We start from the raw sequence: 27,299 nt of genomic DNA, 5'->3' as shown, positions 1-27,299 counted from the left end.
AACAAGGGACGGCACAGCGGCGCAGTGGTTAGCACCGCAGCCTCACAGCTCCAGGGACTCGGGTTCAATTCTGGGTACTGCCTGTGTGCAGTTTGCAAGTTCTCCCTGTGACCGCGTGGGTTTTCGCTGGGTGCTCCAGTTTCCTCCCACCGCCAAAGACTTGCAGATGATAGGTAAATTGGCTGTTGTAAATTGCCCCTAGTGTAGGTAGGTAGGGAATATGGGATTACTGTAGGGTTAGTATAAATGGGTGGTTCTTGGTCGGCACAGACTCGGTGGGCCGAAGGGCCTGTGTCAGTGCTGTATCTCTAAATAAAATAAGAGAGAATCTAACCATCATCCTTTGACATTCAATGGCATTAGTATCGCTGAATCCCCCACTAACAATATCCTGGGGGGTTACCAGAAACTGAACTGGAGCAGCCACATAAATGCTGTGGCTACAACAGCAGGTCAAAGGCTGGGAATTCTCACCTCCGGACTCTCCTAAGCTTGTTCGCACTCTACAAGGCACAAGTCGGGAATGTGATGGAATATTCTCCACTTGCCTGGATGAGTGCAGCTCCAACAACACTTAGGAAGCTCAACACCATCCAGGACAAATTAGACTGCTTGATTGGCACCCCATCCACCACCTTCAACATTTACTCCCTCCACCACCGAAGCACAGTGGCAGCAGTGTGTACCATATCTATAAGAGTCACTGCAGCAACTCACCACGCCTCCTTCAACAGCATCTTCCAAACCCGTAACCTCGTCACGTGGAAGGACAAGGGCAGCAGACATGTGGGAACACCACCATCTGCAAGTTCCCCTCCAAGCCACACACCAACCTGACTTGGAAATATATAGCCTCTCCTTTACTGTCGCTGGATCAAAATCCTGGAGCTCGCTCTGTGTTTTTCAGCCACCAAACTGTAGTGGTAGTGTGGGGCTTGGTATTAATCAGGAGATTAGAGAAGTATGTAACACGGGTAATATAGTAATCATGGATGACTTCAATCTGCATATAGACTGGGTAAACCTAATGAGCACTAATGCTGTGGAGGACGAGTTTCTGGAGTCTCTCAGGGATGGTTTTCTGGAGCATTATGTTGAGGAACTGACCAGAGAACATGCAATTTTAGATCTAGTATTATGTAATGAGAAAGGGCTAATTAATAATCTTGTTGTAAAAGAACTTTTCGGGATGAGTGACCATAATATGATAGAATTTTCCATATGTTTGAAAGTGAGGTAGTTCAATTTGAAGCCAGGGTGTTAAATTTGAACAAAGGAAATTATGAAGGTATGAGGGGCAAATTGGCTGAGGTGGATTGGGAAAATACATTAAAAGGTATGACAGTACATAGGCAATGGATAGTCTTTAAATAATTAGTACATACTTTACAGCAACTATACATTCCTTCAAGACACAAAAACCCCAAAAGAAAAGGCAGTCAACCGTGGCTAACAAAGGAAGTTAAGGATTATACAAGATTAAAAGAAAAGGCCTTTAAAGTTGCCAGAAATAGTAGTAAACCTGAGGATTAGGAGGATTTTAGAATACAGTAAAGGAAGGCCAAGAAACTGATAAAGAAAGGGAGACTTGAATATGAATGTAAACTAGCAAAAAACATAAACACAAACTGTAAAAGCTTCTATAGGTACATAAAAAGGAAATGTTGGTTAAGACAAATGTGGGTCCAGTACAGGCAGAGTCAGCAGAACTTATAATGGGGAATAGAGAAATGGCAAAGAAGCTAAATGATTACTTTGTGTCTGTCTTCACTGAGGAAGATACAAAACATCTCCTGGAATTAGAGATCCAAGGGACTAAGGAGAATGAAGAATTGAAGGAAATTAGAATTAGTAAGAAGGTTGTATTGGATAAATTAATGGGGCTGAATATTGATAACTCCCCAGGATCTGATATTCTACATCCCAGTGTGTTGAAAGAGGTAGCAATGGTGATAGTGGATGCATTGGTGATCATCTTCCAAAATGCTATAGATTCTGGAACAGTTCCCGCAGATTGGAAGGTAGCAAATGTCACCCCACTGTTTAAGAAGGGAGGGAGAAAGAAAACAGGGAATTAGAGACCTGTTAGCCTTACATCAGTAGTAGGGAAAATACTACAATCTATTCTAAAGGATGTGATAAATGGACACTTAGATAATAATGATCTGATTCGGCATAGTCAACATGGATTTATGAATGGGAAATCATGTTTGATGAACCTGTTGGAGTTTTTTGAGGATATTACTAACAGAATTGATAAAGGGGAGTTGGTGGAAGTAGTATACTTGGCTTTCAGAAGGCCTTTGATAAAATCCTCCACAGGAGGTTGGTTAGTAAAATTGACGCACACGGGATAGGAGGTAATATACTGGCATGGATTAAGGATTGGTTAACAGGCAAAAAACAGAGAGTAGGAATAAACAGGTCATTCTAACATTGACAGGCTGTGACTAGTGGGTACCACAAGAATCAGTACTTGGGTCCCAGCTGTTCACAATATTTATAGATAAATGATTTGGACATCGGGACCAAATGTAATATTTCCAAGTTCGCAGATGACATAAAACTAGGTGAGAATGTGTGTTATGAGGAACTTGCAACGTGGTTTCAAGAGGATTTGGACAGACTTAGTGAGTGGGCAAGATCATGGAAGATGGAATATAATGTGGAAAAATGTGAAGTTATCCACTTTGGTAGGAGGAATAGATGTGCAGAATATTTTTTAAATGGTAGGAGATTAGAAAGTATAGATGTACAAAGGGACTTGGGTGTCCTCGTCAATAAGTCACTGAAAACTAACATGCAGGTGCAGCAAGCAATTAGGAAGGCTAATGGTATGTTAGTCTTTATCGCAAGAGGATTTGAGTACAGGAGTAGCAAAGTCTTGCTTCAAATGTATAGAACCTTGGTTAGACCGCACCTGGAGTACTGTGTGCAGTTTTGATCCCTTTACCTGATGAAGGAGATTATTGCCAAAGAGGGGTGCAACAAAGATTCATCAGACTTGTTCCCGGGACTGTCCTAGGATGAGAGATTTGGGAAACTGGGCCTGTATTCTCTAGAGTTTCGAAGAAACCTACAAAATACTTAAAGGGATAGACAGGGCAGATGCAGGTAAGATGTTTCCCCTGGTTGGGGAGTCTAGAACCAGGGGACACAATTTCAAAATAAGGGGGAAGCCATTTAGGACCGAAATGAGGAGAAATTTCATTACTCAGAGGATTTTGAATCTTTGGAATTCTCGACCCCAGAGGGCAGTGGAAGCTCAGTCATTGAGTATGTTTAAAGCAGAGATTGACAGATTTCGAAATACCAATAACAAAAAGAGATATGGGGATAGTGTGGGAAAAAGACATTGAAGTGGATGATCAGCCATGATCGTAATGAATTTCAAAACAGGCTCGATGGGCTAAATGGCCTACTCCTGTTCCTAGGGTCTAGGGGTCTAGGGAAGGGAGTGTAGATAGTCTGCGTCATGTCGATATCAAAAAGGAGGAGGTGGTGGGCATCTTGAGAAACATTAAGGCAGATAAGCCTCCAGGGCCTGATGGGATCTACCCCAGAATATTGAGGGAGGCAAGGGAGGAAATCGCTGGGGCCTTGACAGAAATCTTTGTATCCTCATTGGCTACAGGTGAGGTCCCAGAGGACTGGAGAATAGCCAATGTTGTTCCTTTGTTTAAGAAGGGTAGCAAGGATAATCCAGGAAATTACAGGCTGGTGAGCCTTACGTCAGTGGTAGGGAGATTACTGGAGAGGATTCTTCAGGACAGGATTTACTCCCATTTGGAAACAAATGAACTTATTAGTGAGAGGCAGCATGGTTTTGTGAAGATCACTAACTTGATCGAGTTTTTTGAGGAAGTGACGAAGATGATTGATGAAAGAGGGGCAGTGGATGTCGTCTACATGGACTTCAGTAAAGCCTTTGACAAGGTCCCTCATGGCAAACTGGTACAAAAGGTGAAGTCACACAGGATCAGAGGTGAGCTGGCAAGATGGATACAGAACTGGCTCGGTCACAGAAGACAGAGGGTAGCAGTGGAAGGGTCCTTTTCTGAATGGAGGGATGTGACTAGTGGTGTTCCGCAGGGATCAGTGCTGGGACCTTTGCTCTTTGTAGTATATATAAATGATTGGGAGGAAAATGTAGCTGGTCTGATTAGTAAGTTTGCGGACGACACAAAGGTTGGTGGAGTTGCGGATAGTGATGAGGATTGTCAGAGGATACAGCAGGATATAGATCGGTTGGAGACTTGGGTGGAGAAATGTCAGATGGAGTTTAATCTGGACAAATGTAAGGTAATGCATTTTGGAAGATCTAATACAGGTGGGATGTATACAGTAAATGGCAGAATCCTTAGGAGTATTGACAGGCAGAGAGATCTGGGCGTATAGGTCCACAGATCACTGAAAGTGGCAACACAGGTGGATAAGGTAGTCAAGAAGGCATACGGCATGCTTGCCTTCATCGGTCGGGGCATAGAGTATAAAAATTGGCAAGTCATGCTGCAGCTGTACAGAACCTTAGTTAGGCCACACTTAGAATATTGCGTACAATTCTGGTCGCCACACTACCAGAAGGACGTGGAGACTTTGGAGAGGGTACAGAAGAGGTTTACCAGGATGTTGCCTGGTCTGGAGGGCATTAGCTATGAGGAGAGGTTGGATAAACTTGGATTGTTTTCACTGGAACGACGGAGGTGGAGGGGTGACATGATAGAGGTTTACAAAGTTATGCGCAGCATGGACAGAGTGGATAGTCAGAAGCTTTTTCCCAGTGTGGAAGAGTCAGTTACTAGAGGACATAGGTTTAAAGTGCGAGGGGCAAAGTTTAGAGGGGATGTGCGAGGCAGGTTGTTTACACAGAGGGTGGTGAGTACCTGGAACTTGCTGCCGGGGGAGGTGGTGGAAGCAGGTACGATAGCAACCTTTAAGAAGCATCTTGACAAATACATGATTACGATGGGAATAGAGGGATACAGACCCCGGAAGTGCAGAAGGTTTTAGTTTAGACAGGCATCAAGATCGGCACAGGCTTGAAGGGCCGAATGGCCTGTTTCTGTGCTGTACTGTTCTTTGTTCTTTGTTCTATGTTCCTTACAGCAACGTGGGTATACCCGGACTAGATGGTCTGCAGTGGTTCAAGAACGCAGCTCACCACCAGCTTCTCAAGGGCAATTAGGGATGGGCAATAAATGCTGGCCTTGCCAGCAACGCTCTCATCCCATGAAACTAATTTTTAAAAACCCAATTGCAGGACAGGAGCTTTAATTTCAGCACCTTGGGCAGCAATTTTTGCATGCTCGCCTATTATATTAAGATGCCCCAGCATCTAACCTTCCACCTGCCATCCCACCGTGCTGCTTAGTTACACGTCAATTCAAAGGGAATCGCTTCTGTCCATGAAATTCAAACGGCTCCCAAAATTTAAACGTAAACTGGTAGGCATGTATCTGTAAATTTATTCTTTCTTTATTGTTTAGCCCCACCCTTCCACTTCTAAAGTTTTGGGCCTATATTGGGTTATGGCAGTGTGAAAAGGAGTTGGAACCTGGAATCCATACACTAGAGTTTCTGGAGGCTGGTACACGGAAAGAAGTGAGACTGCTCCTCTCCAAATGGACACAAGTGGGGTCTACTGGACTGGGTGGTGGCCGACATTTGTTCAGGAAACAAATTGGATCACCTCCAAACTTTCCTCTAGGGTGCGGAGGTGCGTGGCCGGCGGCAACTCAAGTTACCGCGCAGGCCACACACAAGCTGTGCCCCTTAAGATACTGAACATGCACCTTGAAGCAAAAGAATCTAAAGGTATCACACACTTAAATAGGCCACACACAACACAAAAAAATTAGAGGGTACATTGATCAGCCCTCTTGCATGTTGGGTTCAGCAGGGACACAGTGGGGTCCTGATTAGCCAAACATTATCCCCCTCTCCACAAGAGTGGATGGGCACCAGGTTTTCTGGTTGCATAAGCAGGCAGACGGCAGAGATGTGTCTGTTGTGCCACAGACACTCTCCGGCCCCATGTAAGTTAGTTGCCCTCCTGGCAACCCTACTGGAAGGCACTAGCAGATGCTATCCTGTGTCATGGTCCATAGATTTTTCAGATGTAATAGTGGGATAAAAGTTTGCCCGAAGTAGTTTTCTGCATATTTCTAAAAACAGCATTAAATAGGAGTTATTCAAAGGTATGGAACCACTAAATAATGCACATATCCACTTTCATGAAAACTTGAAAAAAATTGGAATGTAAATCTTCCATAATTAATTGATCATTTACAAAGCAAAAATTGTATATATATGCATACATATGTACACACACCCTCATATTACATTAAACTGCCTTAAATTATAAAGAAAAAATCATTATAAGCATAGCACTAAAAACTAGTACTGTAATAAGTAAAACATATTTGATACCTGCAATCAAATAGTCTGAGGGACTATGCAGATCATCAAGGTTATAGCCTGTAGCCACCTCCTCAAGAATAACCTGACACTCCATATTTTCCCTGGCAGAGGTCAAATTGCCAACAAATTTGTCTAAGGACTCAAGGAACTCCTGAATCTGGGCATTCTTTCGTCCATCTTTAATAGATCCCCAATTCTGCTCATTTGTAGGAAAATAACAAAAAAATTAATACTTTTAACAAATACTTTAAAATACAATTTTAAATATTAAAGAGAAATAGTTGTGTTAAAGTCTTTCATTGTCAAAGTGTGCATTATATTTTAGCTAAAATACAATATCCTGGTTTGATTTTACATGATAGCATTTACTATAAAATCTTTTGTTCTGATCACTGATGTAAAAACCCAACCTAGGAGATCAAGCACTGAGGCTCAAATTACTAGCTTAGTGCTTGATGAGTTTATCGGTTCTATAAAATGTAAAGGGCAGGAAAAAAATCAACAATCTAAGAAAAATAGAGCCAGGGTCACTGTTCCCATCATCCATTGTGACAGCGTAGAAGAAAGACAAACTCACTGGATTCAGCAAGGTAAGTACATTCCAACAACAACAACAATTTATATTTATAAAGCACCTTTAAGGTAAGAAAAGACCCAAGGCACTTCACAGGAGCATTGTAAAATATGACACTTAGCCATCAGGAGAGATTAGGTCAGATGACCAAAAGCTTGGTCAAAGAGGTAGGTTTTAAGGGGTGTCTAAAAGGAGGAAAGCGAGGTAGAGGAGGCGAAGGGATGTAGGGAGGGAGTTCCAGAGCTTAGGATGGAGGCAGCCAAAGGCACATTCACCTATGATGAAGCAGAATGCCTCATTGCCAGAATTTTCAAACAAGCAACAAAGTGTAGCTTGGCTGATGGTGAGAAGGGCCCTCTTCGTCAGATCCTTCCTGCATGGCAGGAGCCAATGCACACTGCCCTCGAGGTGGCTGTGGTGGGGAAGAGACTGTCACCCACCTCCTTCTGGAATGTGCCTTTGCAAAGCCAGTCTGGAAAGAGATGCGATACTTTTTGTTAAAGTTCATCCTGAGTGGACTCGGCTCTACGGGCTGTACCCAGGGACACACACCGAGATAAACATCACCTGCCTCTGGAGGAACATCAACTTGGTGAATATGCTCTTTGGTCTGTCCGAAACTTGCTGGTCTTCAAGTGCAAAGAGCTGTCGCGATCAAGGTTTGCAGACTGGCACATTCCATGGTCCAGGACTACGTGCTGAGGGATGCACTAAAGCTTGGGACAACAACTGCAAAAGCTCAATAGGGAAAGGCCTCTGTCTAAGACCCTCTCGCCACAGTATAGTGAGGGGCTGGAAACCATGTAAAACCCCTCGGGGTGGATGCACGAGATAATTTTTGACATGAAATGTAAATGTACATTGTAATTCACAATAGTAACTCACCTCCTGACTCCCCAAAGCCTGTCCATCATCTACGAGGCTCAAGTCAGGAGTTTGATGGAATACTCTCCACTTGCTTGGAGGGGTACAGCTCCAACAACACTCAAGAAGCTCGACACCATCCAGGACAAAGCAGCCCGCTTGATTGGCACCCCACCCACAAACATTCACTCCCTCCACCACCAGTGTGTACCATCTACCAGATGCACTGCAGCAACGCACCAAGGCTCTTTCGACAGCATCTTCCAAACCCACAACCTCTACCACCTAGAAGGACAAGGGCAGCAGATGCATGGGAGCACCATCACCTGCAAGTTTCCCTCCAAGCCACACACTATCCTGACTTGGAACTATATCGCCGTTCCTTCACTGTCGCTGGGTCAAGATCCTGGAACTCTTTTCCTAACAGCACTGTGGGTGTACTTATCCCACATGGACTGCAGCAGTTCAAGAAGGCAGCTCACCACCACCTTCTCAAGGGTGATTAGGGATGGACAATAAATGCTGGCCTAGCCAGCGACGCCAACATCCCAGGAACAAAATGGCAGTGTAGTGAGACACCTAAAGTACTGTATTGGAAAAAACTGATCTGTATTGCACTTCATGTAATGTCAAATTTGAACCGTTATGTAATGTACTTCTATAAATTTCAATGAAGTATATTGTTGGAAAAAAAACGATGGAACGATTAAAATTGGGGATGCTCAAGGCCAGGATTAGATGTGCAAAGATATTTTGGAGGGTGTGGGACTGGAGGAGATTACAGAAATAGGGAGGGGTGAGGCCATGGAGGGATTTGAAAACAAGGATGAAAATTTCGAAATCAAGGCATTGCTTGACCGGGTAGGACTGTAGTGGTTCAAGAAGGCAGCTCACCAACACCTTCTCAAGGGAAATTAGGGATGGGTAACAGCCTTGCAACAGACCTTGCCAGCAATGCCAACATCCCATGAATTGAATTTTTAAAAAGCAGGGTGATAGGGGAACAGGACTTGGTGTGAGTAAAGACATGGGCAGCAGAGTTTTGGATGACCTCAAGATTACAGAGGATAGAATGTGGGAGACTAGCCAGGAGTGAGTTGGAATAGTGAAGTCTGGAGGTAACAAAGACATGAATAAGGGTTTCAGCAGCAGATGAGATGACATGGGTCAAAGGTCGGGCAATGTTACAGAGGTGGAAAAAGACAGTCCTATTGATGGTGTGAATATGTGGTATTATCATCATTTGAATCTGCTCAGCGTGTTTTCCATCAACATAGGAAGTGGACCAGGCAGAGAATCATTTGCAGCTCTTAAAGGGCTGTAGTTCCATTATAAAATTGTGATTTGTTTTCTGTAATTAAGAGCAGTGCTGGAAGGATTTGCAGAACATCAGCCTTCAGCGAGGATTATTTGGATGGTCCACTGGAAGAGGTTCAACAGAGGTGGGCACCCATGTTTTGCAGTAGGGGAGACTTCCTTTGAGCCACAGTGTGCAATAAGCATTATCGGATGTCCATAGAAAGCAGAATAAATCCAACTCAGCCAATTACAGCCCTATCAGCTTACCCTCAATTATCAGCAAAGTGACGGAAGGAGTCATCAGCAGTGCTATCCAGCAGCACATATGCCCCAATACCTGCTTATCAAACTTATTTGGGTTCTGTCAACACCATTCAGCTCCATACCCCATTACAGCTATTCTCCTAACACAGCCAAAAGAGCTAGACATCAAGGCAGCATCCGACTGAGTGTGCCACTGAGGAGCCCAGTAAAACTGAAGTCAATGGGAATCAGTGGGAAAACGCTTCAGTTATAGTTATATCTAGCAGAAAGGAAGGTAGCTGCTGTTGTTGCAGACCAATCATCTCAGCCCCTGGACATTGCTGCAGGATTCTGTCCTGAGGAACTCCTAAGCTCAACTACCTGTAACTGCTTCATCAGTGACCTTCCCTCCCTCATGAGATCAGTAGTTGGACTGTTTGCTGACTATGTTCAGCCCCATTCGCAATTCCTCAGTTAATGAAGCAGCTCATACCTGCGTGCAGCAAAACTGGGACAATATGGCACCCACCACATTCTCAAGGATAGTTAGGGATAGGTAATAACTGTCCAGCCTTGCCAACAACACCCATATCTGGAAAATTGAATAAATATAACGTTTACGAACATACAAACATATGAATTAGGAGCAGAAGTAGGCCATTTGGCCCCTCGAGCTTGCTCCACCATTCAATAAGATCATGGCTGATCTGCTTGTGTCTCAGATTCCACACTCCCATCTACCCCCGATAACCTTTGATTCCCATGCCTAACAATAATGTATCTACCTCCGCCTTAAAAATAGTCAATGACCCCCACCTTCTGAGGCAGAGAGTTCCAAAGGCGCACAACCTCTGAAAGAAAAAATTTCTCCTCATCTTTGTCCTAAAAGGATGACCCCTAATTTTAAAACAGTGCCCCCTAGTTCTGGACTCGCCCACAAGAAGAAACATCCTTTCCATATCCACCTTGTCAAGACCATTCAAGATCTTATAAATGTCAATCAAGTCTCCCCTCACTCTTCTAAACTCCAATGGAAATAAGCCCAATCTGTCCAACCTTTCCTCAAGACAACCTGCTCATTCCCGGTATCAATCTAGTAAACCTCTTCTGAACTGCCTCCAACGCATTTGCATCCTTCCTTAAATAAGGAGACCAAAACTGCACACAATATTCGAGATGTGGTCTCACCAATGCTGTGTATAACTGAAGCATAATATCCTTACTTTTATTTTGAATTCCTCTCATAATAAAGGATAGCATTCCATAAGCCTTCTTTATTACTTGCTGTACCTGCATAGTAACTTTTTGTGACTCATGCACTAGAACACATAGATCCCTCTGTGCCTCGGAATTCTGCAGTCGTTCTCTGTTTAAGTAGTACTCTGCTCTTTTATTCTTCCTGCCAAAGTGAACAACTTCACAATTTCCCACATTTAAATAAGAAGATTTTTCTTGTTCTGTTAAACAAACCTGTAACTTGTCTAACAGATATGAAGTTGGTATCTGTGTATTTGTTCAACTTGCAATAAGCTTCAATCTTCAGTGAAAACACAACAACTCATGCTTACTGTACATTTAACACACTTACGCTTGGAAATTAATGCTGGTAATGTTAACAGACAAATCTTTAACAGATCTGTGTAGCAAGCTTCTGTTCGCTATTTTAACAGACGACTTAAGAAAAATTGCTTAAACATTAGTCTAGGAAGGTTTCATTGAGTTTTTGGTTCATTTTCTGTGCCCACAGCAGATGTCAATGTGGTGCAGTACAAGTTGTTGCTGGCAATCAAGTTGAAAGATTGACATATTTATAGCATCAGTTTATTCAGAAATAATTTGCAGTTGATGATGGCTTTGTCTTATAAACTAAGATGTTTTATTTAACATACATAAACTTGGATTTTAATAGATTTCATAAAATGTGAACACCAGTCTGTCTAATTTACTTTTCCCTACCCATGTAAACTGGAAGATTAACCAAAAGTTACAATTGGGATCATTCCAGAAAAAGCCTGTGACCATAGTTGCCATGGATTTCACTTAGGGGAGGTTACCTCTTGAGATCGCAGTGCCGGTACCATTATATTGGCAAGAAGTTTCTCCAGTCCTTGTAGTAGACTCCCTTCAGAGCAATTAAACATGCCAAAATTTACCTCCTAAACAGAAAAAGTGCTTTTAAGTACACATACACAGTACTGTGAACATTATTGACTAAGATTAATGGTGAACTATTATTATAATTACTAGCTTCATAAATTAGTGACAAACAATAATTTTAACGGACGATATCTAACAATAACTCTCAAATGCAGTACCACCTTAATTGGTTGAACCAAAGGTAGGTGGTGGCATAGTGGTAATGTCACTTGACTAGTAACCCAGAGCCCCAGGCTAATGCTCTGGGGACATGGGTTCAAATCCCATGGCAGATGGTGAAATTTGAATTCAATTAATAAATCTGGAATTAAAATCCAGTCTAATGGTGAACATGAAAACTTTGTCGATTGTTGTAAAACCCATCTGGTTCACTAATGTCACTAACGTCCTTACTTGGTCTGGCCTACATGTGACTCTAGACACAGAGCAATGTGCTTGACTCTTAAAATGCCCTCTGAAATGGCCTAGCAAGCCATTCAGTTGTCAAGGGAATATTAGGAATGGGCAATAAATGCTGGCCTAGCCAGCGACTCCCACATCCCACAAATGAAAAAGAAAAAACTCAGCAGTAAAAGCAATTGTCAAATGGTTGATAAAGGGAGACCAACACATAACTCAATCTTTGATGCTGATCCACCTTTATATTTCCTGCGCTTTCAATTTTTATTTAAAATGGTGATATCTCAAAGGTCAAGAAAGCTATACTACCTTCTGTACAGTATAATTCCATTCTGGTGAACAACTTGGCCAGTAACTCGAATGATCACTACAACCAAATGATGTCTACTGAGTAGCATTGCTAAATCTGGATAGTGCTTGCAACAGCTGATTGATCAGCTTCTCTGGCTCTCTACTAATGCTCTGCTTAAACTCTTGACACTTTCAGGGCAGGAATTTCACCCCAATACCAGCACCATCTCATCCCCGAACCATTTTCACTCCAGGATGACTCTGGGGTCCCAACCCTTAATGTCAATTCTCTTTTTGTTTTATTCATTTTCAGGTCAAAATCAATTCAAAGCACTCTGCTTAGTTATGATTTTTCCTTTCAAATGAATAAAACAATAAAACTAATGTTAAGAGTACTAACATAAAAGCAAATTACTTAACTAAGGCAAACATTTTGGGACTTCGTATTCCTAAGTCAGAGAGGCATTACACGCAAGGGGGATGGCTTTGACTGACAGCTTGATAGGCTGACCCCCTGACCTCATGGACACAAGGTTCTCTCTCTTTCTCTCATATAAAGGGGGAAGCTGGGCAAGTGGTCCCAAAATGTTTACCTTAGCTGAGCCCCCTTCTGTGCAAATAAATAAGGCAATTGATGGCCACTTAGATGTCACAAAGCAACCATTTCATCAGAATGGCATGAAATGCTTGCCTATACTCAACAATTCACACCCCTCCAGCTTCAGAATACAAAAGGAAAATAGTGTGGTGCTGTAAACCTGAAATAAAAACAGAAAATGCTGGAAATACTCAGCATGTCAGGCAGCATTTGTAGAGAAAGAAACAAAATTAACATTTCAGGTCAATGATCTTTCATCAGAATGGAAAGTTTTGGAATAACCTAGTTTGAGATACCTAAAGAGACAGTAAGCTTGTCATTTTTATTTATCAAGAGGAGCAAAGGAAAGTGAGCATTCTAACCATGAAAACTGTATTCTGTCAATTACAATTATGTAAAATAAACTAGATTCTTTGTTGAAGCTGTGTCTCATCTGGACAGAGTGCTTTTCAGACTACCTATCATAAAGAAAGGAGAATGCATGGAGTAGCACTTGCTGCTCAGTAGCCAGTAAACAAAGCAAAGGACTTCAATTAGAAACCTGTGTTATTCTATAATTTAACTGGATACTGGGCAGTAAAAGGTGCATTCCAAATCTTAGGGAGTGCCAACACCTGCTTACAGAGTCACTGAACCCAAAATATCTATCTAGTACAGAACCCAATAATTGTTACAGCCACTAAAGTCTGTAAATTACTATGAATGATGTTACAGTATGAACACTTAACATATTTGTATAAAATCCTTCACACTATTTACACCATCCATGTCTCCGTTATAAAGACGTCTGCAAACGCGACATGAAATCGTGTGACATTGATCACAAGTCGTGGGAGTCAGTTGCCAGCATTCGCCAGAGCTGGCGGGCAGCCATAAAGACAGGGCTAAATTGTGGCGAGTCGAAGAGACTTAGTCGTTGGCAGGAAAAAAGACAGAGGCGCAAGGGGAGAGCCAACTGTGCAACAGCCCCAACAAACAAATTTCTCTGCAGCACCTGTGGAAGAGCCTGTCACTCCAGAATTGGCCTGTATAGCCACTCCAGGCGCTGCTTCACAAACCACTGACCACCTCCAGGCGCGTATCCATTGTCTCTCGAGATAAGGAGGCCCAAAAGAATTTACAAAGTGTTATTGCCTCCATTAAAATAAAGAGGCTAATGACGCTGGTGCGATAGCAGAGAAAGGAATTCCCAATATTATATTAAAAATTATTTCTACAATCTAAGAAGGTTGTATGGCATATTTTTATTATGACAGATGTTCAAAAAAGCGCCACGGCAAATTCCTTTAATATTGACTTTTCAGAATGGTACTGACCTGAGACACATTAGCCGTGCTGATGCTTTTATCAGTAGTTCGAAGAAAGAATAAGCAAGTCCCAATCAATCCCTGAAAAATGGACACAAGAAAAAGTGAATGACCACAATATGAATTTTCCAAATATTCTGTGGTAGAATTGTTTCGTCTGCTGATACAGCAAGTTTCAAAATCTCAATCTTCAGCACCGTTATGACCAGGTGAGAAAGGGGTCTAGGGGTTCCCTGTCAGCCTTTTCTTGGTTTGACCGTAACAGGGTTTAGTTTTTAAAACACCGTGTTTTTAGCTTCCCTTCAGTGAATCCTTGTTCACTGTTCTCCAATTGTAATGGTAAAGAAATCAACCAGACAGATTTTCTTAGATTTAAACAAGAAAGGTGAAAGTTTATTAACCTGAAAACTCTAATTCGGTTAAAACTACTAACAATATGCGACGCGACCACACTAGCATGCATACGTGATAAACACACATGCAGATAAAAGGAGAAAGGATCAAGGGGGAAGGTTTGAAGCAATAGCTGGAGTTCATTTACTGTCTTTTGAGTTTGATGTAAAGTCTTTGATTGTAGCTCAATCTTGCCATCGCATTGGGGCCCAGTGCACTTTCAAACTTGTTTCGATGGCTTTCTGCCATGAGGCTTAGTTTCCTTCCGTGGGTCCCTGTCTTTGCGTGAGAGGGAGAGAGAGAGAGAGACCTTCCTTCTCTGTTGCCTTCAAATTGCAGTCTAACTCAAACCGTTCTGTGAACACAATTCAAACCAAACCTGGGCTAGCAGGTTAGTCATGTGAACAGCTTTTTTATAAAAACAAACTGTCCTGCGTTTTTGTGGATTCTCTATCTTAGCAGACACCGTCAGTGAGGGGTTGGGGGCAGAATGGAATGCTGGTTTTTTACACATTCAATGTCTGATGATCAAAACCCATTTGGGTTAATTGGATCAGGGAGCAGTTCCATTGTGTTCTCCAGGCAATTGTCTCTTAGAATGCAAATGTTTCCAGCCACTGCTCTGACCTCTTTAAACAAGTCATCTTTTCAATCCAGGAATAGTTTAAAATTAATGTTTCATGTGACAAAATTAATGTGCCTCATTCTTGGCAGGTGGGGTTTTCATGACATCTCCACCCCCAGCAGAATGAAATGCAATTTTTAGAAGAGCATTTCATTACAAAAAACTAGAGAGAAGAGTAAGTACAGAAAAACATATATGCATCTCTCGCATTCATTTTCATTCATTCAGAAATCCTGAAAATTGTTACCGCCTGTCTTTTCTTGGTCGGAGTGCTGCTTTAAACTGCCCTTTTTGGCATCTCAAGAAACATGTGATTTTTGGGGAAGTTTTTCAGTTTGCATATTTCCATGACTGCCTAGGGTGTCTTTGTTCCTTTTGAGGTCTGCAGAGGGAGGGTTAAATTTAATTAGCCCTCAGTTGGAGTTCTGCTCAGGAGAGTCAGTAGTGAGTGGATCTATTCTGAACTCTCTTTCAGTGCTTTGATGAGTCATGCAAAGGTTTTTCACATTAGGAGATGGTTGGTTCCCTTTTCTCCTGAGTATAAGGGTGGATTCTTTGCTAATCTTCCCTTTGTCCTCAGGGACACTCCTAATTTGCCCAGCTTCGACTGCACTCTCCTGCTGGAATTCGACTAGGTGAGGCATCACCCTCACGGTTTCTCTGCCATCGTGAGGACTTTCTTTGTCTCTGCAGGTTTCTATAAATGCTATTAGCAACTCTGGTGGGGTGCTTCTGGTGTCTGCATTTACATGTGCGGTCTAATTTGTCCAATATTTCAGGGTTGGCTGACCGGACAGTAGGGGTTTTCATCTGGGTTTCCTCCCAGATTTCCTTTAACCTGCCCTTTTGGTCCATTTTTCCCCTTTCCTCTCTAACCGTTGCCAGCCTTGTGCCTGCCTGTCCCCTTTTGTTCTCAGCAGGGGTCCCTCACAGTGGGGAAGCTACCACCCCAAAGAAAATCTCAGACAGACAGACCTCATGGTCATCTGCCTGCAATGCCAATTCAGTCTCCCCTGGGGGAGCTAGTTTGGTCATAGCCTGATTCACTACACATTCAGAGGAACTGCAGGGGACCATCTCCTGCCACTGCCCTGTCTCTCTGACCTCCTGCGGTCTTTCTTTCACTAGTGGGGAAGCTACCACCTTTGCCTCCACCAGATCATTACCTAGGAGCAGGTCAACCCCGTCTGCAGGCAAACTCGGTACAATCCCTACGGGGTCACCGATCCCGAAACTAGGTCGCACTCAAAGTGCACCCGATGTAAAGGTACAGGTGTACGCTGGCCTCCAATACCATGTACCACCATTATGGTATTTACTACACTCTTTGGGGCCTTTTCCCAGTAAAAGGGATCTAATGGTCCCTGTGTCCCTGAGGATTACTATGGACTTGCATGCCCCACTCGAGGGGTATGGGATTGCTCTCCGTTCAGACACAAAATCCGGATAACCTTCAGGAATCCTATTAAACTTTCCTGCACTTACAGCAGCATGCTTCCTGGGTCATACTACTGCTGCAGTTAAAGCCACAGCTTGTTCTGTTGTGCTTTCCATCAGGGTCCTTTCTCCTTCACTGAGCAGGTGTGCCCTGATTAACCCTACAGGCTTTCCCTGTAGTTTCCAGCAGTCAGCTCTTAGATGATCTACTTTATTACAATGGAAGCACACAGGTCTCCGGGTCTCACTCCTACTTACAACACTTTCCCTTTTGGCTGGAGGAGGGCCCCCTGTGTCTCCTGATTTTCTTTCTCTCCCAGGACTGCTTGGGCTTCTATCACCTTCCCACCCTTTGTCCTTTTTGGATTTGTGGGAATGATTGGGAAAGGTTTTCCCCTGGGGAACTGACTGATGGATGAGAGCAAACTCATCAGCCAGAATTGCAGTTTACCAGACTCTATGAACTTTTTGTTCCTCCACATGTGATTTTATGAAGAGTGGGAGAGAGTTTTTAAATTCCTCGAGTAGAATTATGTCTTTGCGATTTTCATAGCTGGGCCGCACTTTAAGAGCCCTCAACCACTGGTCAAAAGGCAGCAGCTTTCTTCTCTCAAACGAGTTAAGTTTGATCAGCTTGCTTCTTGAGGGTTCGAAATTTCTAGCGATAGGCCTCCAGTACTAGCTCATATGCCTCGAGGTTAGCATTTTATGTCAGTTCATAATTTGATGAACTCTCATCTGGCAAAAGGGAATAAACCTCATGGGCTTTTCCTGTTAACTTGCTTTGTAGCAGCAGAGTCCAAGCCTCAGCTGGCCACTTTAACTGCCTTGCAAGTTTTTCAGAAGATACAAAAAATCCTTCCATGTCTCCCTCATTGAATTTTGGACTCAATTGGGAAAATTTTAACAATTCTGTACCCAGCCCTGAATTACAATCCTCCATATTGGCCATGCTTTCACTGGGTTTACTCTGTCGCCCCCTAGTTAACTCAAGCTGCCTCAGCTCTCTCTCCTCGCATTCCTTTTGAAAAGTTCTTTCTCTTTCTCTCTCCTGTCTTTCTTTCTCTCTCTTCTCTCTCTCTTTTTCTTTCTCTTGTCTCTCTCTTTCTCTTTCTTCAAATTCAAGTTTCCTCTGTTCCAATTGTATCTTTGCTAACAATACCCTGTCGAAGTCTCTTTCTGTTTCTGCTTCTTCAGATTCAAGGGAAAAATTATTGGCCACGAGTCTTAGGAGTTCAGATTTTCTAGCCTTGCCCCGTACAGCGATCCCACACTGCTCAGCAATTTTTCTCAACTCTTCCATAAACAGTGCTTTTAACTTATCCCAAGTTATTTCACTCTGGCTTGGGGAGCTACTGGCTTCAGTCACAGACATGTTAGTATTCTAGCACACACAACCACAAGAAAACTTGTATTGAAATCTTTTCTCTTTTTGATTAGGATCAATTTGACTTCCCACTTCCAATTTTCTCATTTGTCTGTGGGTCATATCCAGTGCTAGCCCCCAAATTTCTGTTATGACCAGGTGGGAAAGGGGTCTAGGGGTTCCCTCTCAGCCTTTTCTTGGTTTGACCGTAAGAGGGTTTAGTTTTTAAAACACCATGTTTTTAGCTGCCCCTCAGTGTATCCTTGTTCACAGCTCTCCAATTGTAATGGCAAAGAAATCAACCAGACAGATTTTCTTAAATTTAAACAAGAAAGGTGTAAGTTTATTAACCTGAAAACTACTAACAATACGCAACACAACCACGCTAGCATGATAAACATACACGCAGACAGAGACAGAAAAGGAGAAAGAATCAAGGGGAGTTTGAAGCAATAGTTGGAATTCATTTACTGTCTTTTGAGTTTGATGTAAAGTCTTTGATTGCAGCTCAATCTTGCCATCGCATTGGGGCCCAGTGCACTTTCAAACTTGTTTCGATGGTTTGCTGTCTTGAGGCTTAGTTTCTTTCCATGGGTCCCTGTCTTTGCAAGAGAGGGAGAGAGAGAGAGACCTTTCTTCTCTGTTGTCTTCAAATTGCAGTCTAACTCAAACTGTTCTGTGAACACAAATCAAAACCAAACCTGGGCCTGCAGGTTAGTCATGTGAACAGCTTCTTTTTTTTTTAACAAACTCTCCTGTGTCTTTGTGGATTCTCCATCTTAGCAGAGACCCTCCTCAGTGGAGGGTGGGGGGGGGGGGGGAATGGAATGCTGGCTTTTTACACATTCAATGATGATCAAAACCCATTTGGGTTAATTGGATCAGGGAGCAGTTCCATTGTGTTCTCCAGGCAATTGTCTCTTAGAATGCAAATGTTTCCAGCCACCGCTGTGATCTCTTTAAGCAAGTCATCTTTTCAGTCCAGCAACAGTCAAAATTAATGTTTCATATGATGAAATTAATATGCCTCATTCTTGGCAGGTGGGGTTTTCATGACAAGCACTAACAGGTTACAATTTAAAACTTTTTGTAGCAAATTGTAATATTAGTAATCAAAACATAAACTTCACTCTACCTCAGTAGAACCATCAGTAATGAACAGCCTTTTTTGATGTAAGCTTCCAGCCACGTCTGCACTTAAAAGTCTGGATTTGGTGGTCTGATGAATTAAACAATAGATGCTTAAAACAAACTGAAAATCAATCATTTCGAGTTGTATCAATTACTTAAACATGGCTGAACATTCTAAGATAAAATTTTAAAAAGTCACAAACAGTTGATATTTTTGTGAACTGGAATAAAAATGTTGCAGTTCTTTTTGCTGATATGCTTCAGTCTTTTAAATTGCCCTTTCGAGAAAGCTGTTGATGCAAGATAAAATACTGTCAAATAGTTTTAATCTTACTATTAGCTAGAAATTTAAATTCAAGCAGGGCAGTAGTCCATTCATTGTTACTGTGATTTACAATGTACCCACATTTAATCGAACCCATGTTAATGAACGTATGTGAATATTTTAATTTCAAGCAACAAATACTTACTGTCACTGTCTCCTGGTAGTAAAATAGTAATTTTTTACTTCCATTTGGTGCAAAGAATTCTTCAATCATATGAAACTAAAAAGGAAAGTTCATTAATTGTGAAAAATTATTTTAGGACTAAAATCAGAAAAGAATCTAATTCTACACATCTCAAACGAACATAAAACAGATATTACATGCATTTAGAATGTTCATTATTGGGAAGTATGTTAGATAGACGAACAAAGTAACAACAATGCCTTCTTTGCAAATAAAGCAATACTCATTGCACTTCAAAAAGCAGTGCATTTAAAGCTTTGAGATATTTGAGCATAATGCACTACATAAGGTTGTCCAACAGAAATTGCCAAATAGCCACACACGTGGCTACGATGATACCGTCTTGGCCACATGTAATGAAAGATGCCTTTGCTTTACACATAACGGCCTGAATATTGTGGTCAGCGGCAAAGTGATGGTGCTCGCAGCTGACCATGAAGAAAATCGCCCATGCAGATCTAGCGATTTCTGTGGCTTGGATTTCCCCTTTACCAACATTAGTTTGAATCTTGCACCAAGACCAGGAGATCTCCAGGTGTCCAGCAACAGTGATTTTAACAAGCAGAGTAAGCAGCTAATCACATTGCAGAATTTTCACAGACAGCAAATTATCTTCACTTTTTGAGCATTTTACAGAGAAAAATGAAGATTGGGACATACACGTGGGATTAAGATAGAAGCTGAAATATCATAAACAAACTTATAGACCAGGATTTTTAGGTCCCGTTCAGGGCAGAAACGGAGGTGGGTGAGCATTAAAAACAGTGGTGTCGGCTAGCATGTCGGTTTCCCATCGCCGTTCCCACCATCAGTGAGTTTCATCAGGATCGGGGAAGGCTGGGCCCAGAAACCTGCCTGATTCGGTCATAAGGCCAATTAGGCTAGTCAAGGAGCTCATTGAGAGCTCGTAGAGGGTTAGTTTGGGATTTTGGTGGGGGCACACACGTTGCATGCTAGATCAGAGGCAGACCAGGTACATGGCCACCTCTGAAATTAGGTGGGATCATAACAGGGAGAACGGCTGAGAGAGGCATTCAGCCATTGGTACACACTTGCTATCAGCATGCACAGGTTGCGAGGAGAGTGGTCACTATGCACTCAGCGGTGCAGGTGGTTGTCACCCTCCTGGCAGTGCAGGAGCATTGGAGGAGGGGGTAAGGCTTCCAGACATCATTGGAAGTCCAGCTGAGTGCAAGGAAGGCAACAGCTGGTAATGGGAGCACGACTCTCAGATTTTGGGTGCAGTGGCGATGAGCAACATCCTCTGCAGGTGAGACAGAGTCCTGGCATCAGAAGGACAACAGAAAAGGCAATGGAACATAGGAAATAAGAGCAGGAGTAGGTCATTCAGCCCCTCGAGCCTGCTCCGCCTTTCAACTGGATCATGGCTGATCTTCTGCCTCAATGCCATTTTCCCACACTATCCTCACATCCCTTGATATCTTTAATATATAGAAATCTATCGATCTCTGTCTTGAACAGAGGCCATATCCTCCGCCTAGGATCTAACACCAAAGGCGGAACTGCCTTGAGATGTTGGAGAATCAGCACCGCAGGAGACTGCGACTCTCAAGGCAGATGTTTACAGAGATTTGTGCCCTCGTGGTGAAAGACCTCACACCTTGCTGCACTGCTCGCCATGCCCTGCCAGTAGCCGTCAAAGTCACAATGGCCTTGAACTTGTTTGCCACTGGTTCCTTCCAAGGATCAGCTGTGGACCGTAGTGACTTCTCAGAAATGGCAGCACACCACTACAGGTCACTGATGCCCTACTGGTGAGACCTGGACAGTACAGCCAATTCCAGATAGATGAGGCCTTGCAGGCATAAAGGGTTTTGTCTCCATCACTGGATTTCCCCAGGTGCAGAGCATCATCAACTGCACCCATGTGACTATCAAGACACCCAGTAACTGGCCACAGAAATTCATCAACAGGAAGGGCTTTCACTCAATATCCAACTGGTCTGCGACCACAATAAGAGCTTCCTCCATGTGTGTGTTAACTTTCCTGGCAGCTGCCATGACTCCTTCATCCTTCAACAGTCCAGGGTGCTGCAGCTCTTCATTCCACCGCACCCCCCAATCCCCAACCTCAAACTACTTGGATGGATTCCAGGGGACAAGGGAGATCCCTTGAAGAGATGGCTACTTACCCAATTACAAGACCCTGAGACAAAGTCACAGAGACAATACAACCAAAGTCATCTGCTCACCAGACCACCATCAAGCAGGCCGACAGGCTTCTGAAGATGCGGTTCCGGTCCCTGGTCCGGTCGGGTGGTGCCCTGCAGTACACTCCTGCAAGGTTCTCGCACATTGCGATGGTCTGCTGCGCTCTTCATTGCGTGGCCATCCAAAGAGATGTGGACCTTGATACAGCTTATCAGAAGCGGAGGAGAAGCAGGACATGGAAGAAGAAGAGGATGACAAAAAACAGAGGTGCCCTGGCTGCACAGGGAGGTGGCCAGGGCTAGGATAGGGAGGTGGCCAGGGCTGGCACAGGACTCAAGGGTCTTGTCAGGATGCCATAAATGCCAGGGATCATCTGATCCAGGCACATTTCAGCTGAATCCTCCTAACCCAGAACAGAATCACAGAATCACAGAATAATACAGTGCAGAAGAGGCCCATCGGCCCATCGAGTCTGCACCGATGCATTCAAGACACCTGACCTGTCTACCTAATCCCATTTGCCAGCACTGGGCCCATAGCCTTGAATGTTATGACATGCCAAGTGCTCATCCAGGTACTTTTTAAAGGATGTGAGGCAACCCGCTTCTACCCCCCTCCCAGGCAGGGCATTCCAGATCGTCACCACCCTCTGGGTAAAAAAAATTCTTCCTCAAATCCCCCTTAAACCTCCCATCCCTCACCTTAAACTTGTGACCCTTCGTAACTGACTCTTCAACTAAGGGGAACAGCTGCTCCCTATCCACCCTGTCCATGCCCCTCATAATCCTGTACACCTCAATCAGGTCACCCCTCAGTCTTCTCTGCTCCAGCGAAAACAACCCAAGCCTATCCAACTTCTCTTCATAGCTTAAATGTTCCATCCCAGACAAATTCCTGGTGAATCGCCTCTGCACCCCTTCCAATGCAATCACATTCTTCCTATAATGTGGCAACCAGAATTGCACACAGTACTCCAACTGTGGCCTTACCAAAGTTCTGTACAACTCCAACATGACCTCCCTGCTTTTGTAATCTATGCCTCGATTGATAAAGGCAAGTGTCCCATATGCCTTTTTCACCACCCTATTAACCTGCCCTTCTGCCTTCAGAGATCTATGGACAAACACGCCAAGGTCCCTTTGTTCCTCGGAACTTCCCAGTGTCAGGCCATTCATTGAATACTTCCGTGTCACATTACTCCTTCCAAAGTGTATCACCTCACACTTTTCAGTGTTAAATTCTATCTGCCACTTTTCTGCCTATTTGACCATCTATATCTTCGTGTAACCTAAGACACTCCACCTCACTGTTAACCACTCGGCCAATGTTTGTGTCATCCGCGGACCTACTGATCCTACCCCCCACATAGTCATCTCTGTCGTTTATATAAATGACAAACAATAGGGGACCCAGCACAGATCCCTGTGGTACGCCACTGGACACTGGCTTCCAGTCACTAAAACAGCCGTCTGTCATCACTCTCTGTCTCCTACAGCTAAGCCAATTTTGAATCCACCTTATCAAGTTACCTTGTATCCCATGTGCATTTGCTTTCTTGATAAGTCTCCCATGTGGGACCTTGTCAAAGGCTTTGCTGAAATCCATGTAAACGACATCAACTGCACTACTCTCATCTGCACACCTGGTCACATGCTCAAAAAATTCAATCAAATTTGTTAGGCATGACCTCCCTCTGACAAAGCCATGCTGACTATTCCTAATCAAATTTTGCCTCTCCAAGTGGAGATAGATTCTCTCCTTCAGAATTTTCTCCAATAGTTTCCCTACCACTGACGTGAGACTCACTGGTCTGTAGTTCCCTGGCTTATCTCGACAACCTTTCTTAAATAGTGGGACCACATTAGCTGTTCTCCAGTCCTCTGGCACCTCCCCCGTGGCCAGAGAGGAATTAAAAATTAGGGTCAGAGTCCTGCAATCGCCACCCTCGCCTCCCACAGCATCCTGGGACACAAATCGTCCGGACCTGGAGATTTGTCCACTTTTAAGCCTTCCAAAACCTCCAATACCTTGTCACTCCCTATGACAATTTGCTCAAGAACCTCACAGTCTCTCTCTCTCTAAGTTCCATATCTACATCCTCATTCTCTTGGGTGAAGACAGATGTGACGTATTCGTTCAACACCCTACCAATGTCCTCTGGATCCACCCACAAATTTCCCCCTTGGTCCCTAATGGGTCCTACTCTTTCCCTGGTTATCCTCTTCCCATTGATATACTTATAGAATATCTTGGGATTTTCCCTACTTTTACCAGCCAGAGCTTTCTCATATCCCCTCTTTGCTCTCCTAATTGCTTTCTTAAGCTCCATCCTGCACTTTCTGTACTCCACTAATGCTTCCATTGATTTGCTCTCCTTGTATTTGCTAAAATCCTCGCTTTTCCTTCTCATCGTACCCTGAATGTTTCTGGTCATCCATGGTTCTCTGGGCTTGTTGCTCCTACCTATTACCCTAGAGGGAACATGTTGGGCCTGTACCCTCCCCATTTCCTTTTTGAATGCCCCCCACTGCTCTTCTGTAGATTTCCCGACACATAACTGCGGCGGCACAGTAGTGCAGTGGTTAGCACCGCAGCCTCACAGCTCCAGCGACCCGGGTTCGATTCTGGGTACTACCTGTGCTGAATTTGCAAGTTCTCCCTGTGTCTGCGTGGGTTTCTGCCGGGTGCTCCGGTTTCCTCCCACCTCCAAAGACTTGCAGGTTAATAGGTAAATTGGCCATTCTAAATTACCCCTAGAGTACGTAGGTGGTAGGAGAATGGTGGGGATGTGGTAGAGAATATGGGGTTAATGAAGGATTAGTATAAATGGGTGGTTGTTGGTCGGCACAGACTCGGTGGGCTGAAGGGCCTGTTTCAGTGCTGTATCTCCAAATAATAATAATAAAAATAACTCTTTCCAGTCTACTTTGGCCAGATCCTGCCTTATTTTACTAAAATTCGCTCTCCCCCAATCCAAAACCTTTTTTTGCAACTTGTCTATTTCTTTCTCCATAACAAGCTTAATTGTACCATGTTGTGGTCACTATCACCAAAATGCTCCTCCACCAACACATCAACCACCTGTCCGGCTTCATTTCCCAGAATTAGGTCCAGCACTGCACCCTCCCTTGTTGAATCCTCTACATATTGAGCTAAAAAGTTCTCCTGTATACATTTTAAGAACTCCACTCCATCTAAGCCCTTAACACAATGACTATCCCAATTACTGTTGGGAAAGTTGAAATCACCTAATATAATTACCCTATTATTTTTACACACCTCTGCAAATTGCGTGCATATTTGCTCCTCAATTTCCCGCTGATTATCTGGGGGTCTATAATAAACACCTAGCAATGTGGCTGTCCCTTTTTTATTCCTAAACTCTACCCATAAAGCTTCATTTGATGCCCCCTCCAAGATATCATCTCTCCTTATTGCAGTAACTGACTCCTTAACTAATATTGCAATGCCCCCCTCCTCTTTTACCCCCTCCTCTGTCTCGCCTGAAGAATCTATATCCCGGGATATTGAGCTGCCAATCCTGCCCCTCCCTCAACCATGTCTCCGTGATGGCTACTATATCACAATTCCATGTGTCAATCATTGCCCTTAACTCATCCGTTTTACCTGCAATACTCCTGGCATCTAGAACGATATAGTCTGGAACTAAGTTTGAGCTACCTGTGAGAACACTTCCATCAAAGATGCAGCCTGGAATAGATCCATTCGTACCGCCAATGAGGGATGCATACCTGTTCAGAGTTTTCACAGCCCCCCCTTCAAGGACCCTTGCTCCCCTTCACCACCTCTTACCTCTTTTCCTTTCTCACCATTAAAGAATGGAAGCTCACCGTTTGAGGTCATGTGGCAATATTTATATAGTGATGAAAAAGTAAAAAGTACACATTTACAAATGAAGTGAACCCCAGTGAACCACTCAGTGTTTTGCCCACGTGGTGGCCCCTGCTCTAGGTCACTTTTACCCGGTGCTCCCCTTGTGGCTACGGAGGAGGTGAAGGCAGCCTGCTCACTTGTCTCTGCTTGCAGCTGAGATGTATGTGGCTTTTGACTTTGTTGTGGAGATGCCTGTGGGGGCACCTCCAGAGGCTGCTGCACTGGGGTCAATGCAGCAGCAGCCTCCATCACTGGGCTGTATTACACAGATGATTGCTCAGTCAGAGGGTCAAAGAGGCCGATGATGATGATGGCGCCCCATGAGGGATGGCCCTCATCCACCTTGGTGACAACCTCAGCCCTTGGCTGGCTCTCTGGATGATTCAAGGGGAGCACCAGGTGGGACACAATTGGCATCCACTCCAACCATCTCTGCCCCATCAGCGCCATTGACTGGTCAAGGCTACAGAGTGTGGCATATGCTTTAAGGCCAGGTGAGGAGGGGTCTCAGGCTCCCCTTTTGCCCCTTCCTCTTATTTGACTGCAACAGGGTTTATTCCTTTTGAACAGTGGTTGTGCTTACTTCCTCCATGAGTGTTTTACCTTTTTCCTTTACTGTGATTGCGAAAGAATCAATTGTACAGGTTTTCTTGAGTTTAAACAAGAAAGAGGTAAGTTTATTATACTTAACACTCTAACCCCAATTTAAAAAATACTAAAAATAGACCACACATTCACGCACACATTAACACGAGAGTCACACACACAAATAGATTATAGAAGGGAAAAATAGATTTGGTGGTTGGAGTAAATGGAATTTAAATACAGTCTGTAAAGTGGATGATCCAGTAGTCTTCAGCTGAAGCTGTAATCTTGAAGTTCTTGGTTGGTCAAAGTGCACTTTGGCTGGCTTGCTTTGTTCAGAGTTTTCCTGAAGGCAGAATTGGTAGTTGATTCTCTTCCCCTGGTCACTGGCAGTAGCAGTCTGTGGACTTGGAGGGTCCCCCAGTCACAGACACTTCTTTTATTGATGTTTTCTGGGGAGAAAGAAGAGAGAGACAGGGGAGGAGTTGCCTTCTTTGCTGCTGTACACTCAGTTACTGCTTGTCTCTTTGCTGTGTAACAAAACTTGTTTCTTCAGAGATGAACAAGCAGTCACATGGTTCTTCTCAATCCCCTTTGTTTCTAATGAGGTTTTTCTGGAATCTTATAATGAAATTTAAGGTTATATATGCCCCAGGGTGTCCATTCACACTTGGAGGGGGTTGCCTCTTTCAAAGTCAATGGGTGGGGCTGGCCTTGACGGCCCTGCTAATGAAGCCATTCTAGGTAATTCAATCACTTAGAGCAAGCCATTGTCCTGGTTGGGCTTCTTGTTAGACTTTTTGTCTCCAGTCCAATCTCCTGATATTTCAGGTATCAATGACAGTGGCCATCATGGCTGCTAGTTTTTTTTTAAAGTTACTTGTAGGGTTTTTTCCATTAAAAGTCTAAGCTAAGTTCTCAACTGATGAAATTAATATCTCCCATTTGGCATATAGGGTTTTTCTGACACATGCATTCTGTGCATGTCAGTGCATTGCTTCTATGTATATTCTGAGTGCTATCACATATGGTTCT

The 27,299-nt window shown here is 43.5% G+C and overlaps 1 protein-coding gene across 2 annotated transcripts in view; it reads right to left on the bottom strand.

Moving 5' to 3' along the window:
* Nucleotides 1–27,299, bottom strand: part of dnah5l (dynein, axonemal, heavy chain 5 like) — a 472,330-nt gene that overhangs the window by 422,202 nt on the left and 22,829 nt on the right. For both annotated transcript variants that reach the window (XM_068012046.1, XM_068012056.1), the window contains exons 4-8: nt 19,575–19,649; nt 19,109–19,192; nt 14,162–14,233; nt 11,455–11,556; nt 6,430–6,616 (exon numbers count right to left, since the gene is read on the bottom strand). In XM_068012046.1, coding sequence (XP_067868147.1) covers nt 6,430–6,616; nt 11,455–11,556; nt 14,162–14,233; nt 19,109–19,192; nt 19,575–19,649 — 520 coding nt within the window. The remainder of the gene's footprint in view (nt 1–6,429; nt 6,617–11,454; nt 11,557–14,161; nt 14,234–19,108; nt 19,193–19,574; nt 19,650–27,299) is intronic.

This window comes from Heterodontus francisci, chromosome 2 (assembly GCF_036365525.1).
Source record: "Heterodontus francisci isolate sHetFra1 chromosome 2, sHetFra1.hap1, whole genome shotgun sequence".
Classification (NCBI taxonomy): Eukaryota; Metazoa; Chordata; class Chondrichthyes; order Heterodontiformes; family Heterodontidae; genus Heterodontus; species Heterodontus francisci.
This window is presented reverse-complemented; position numbering and strand designations above follow the sequence as displayed.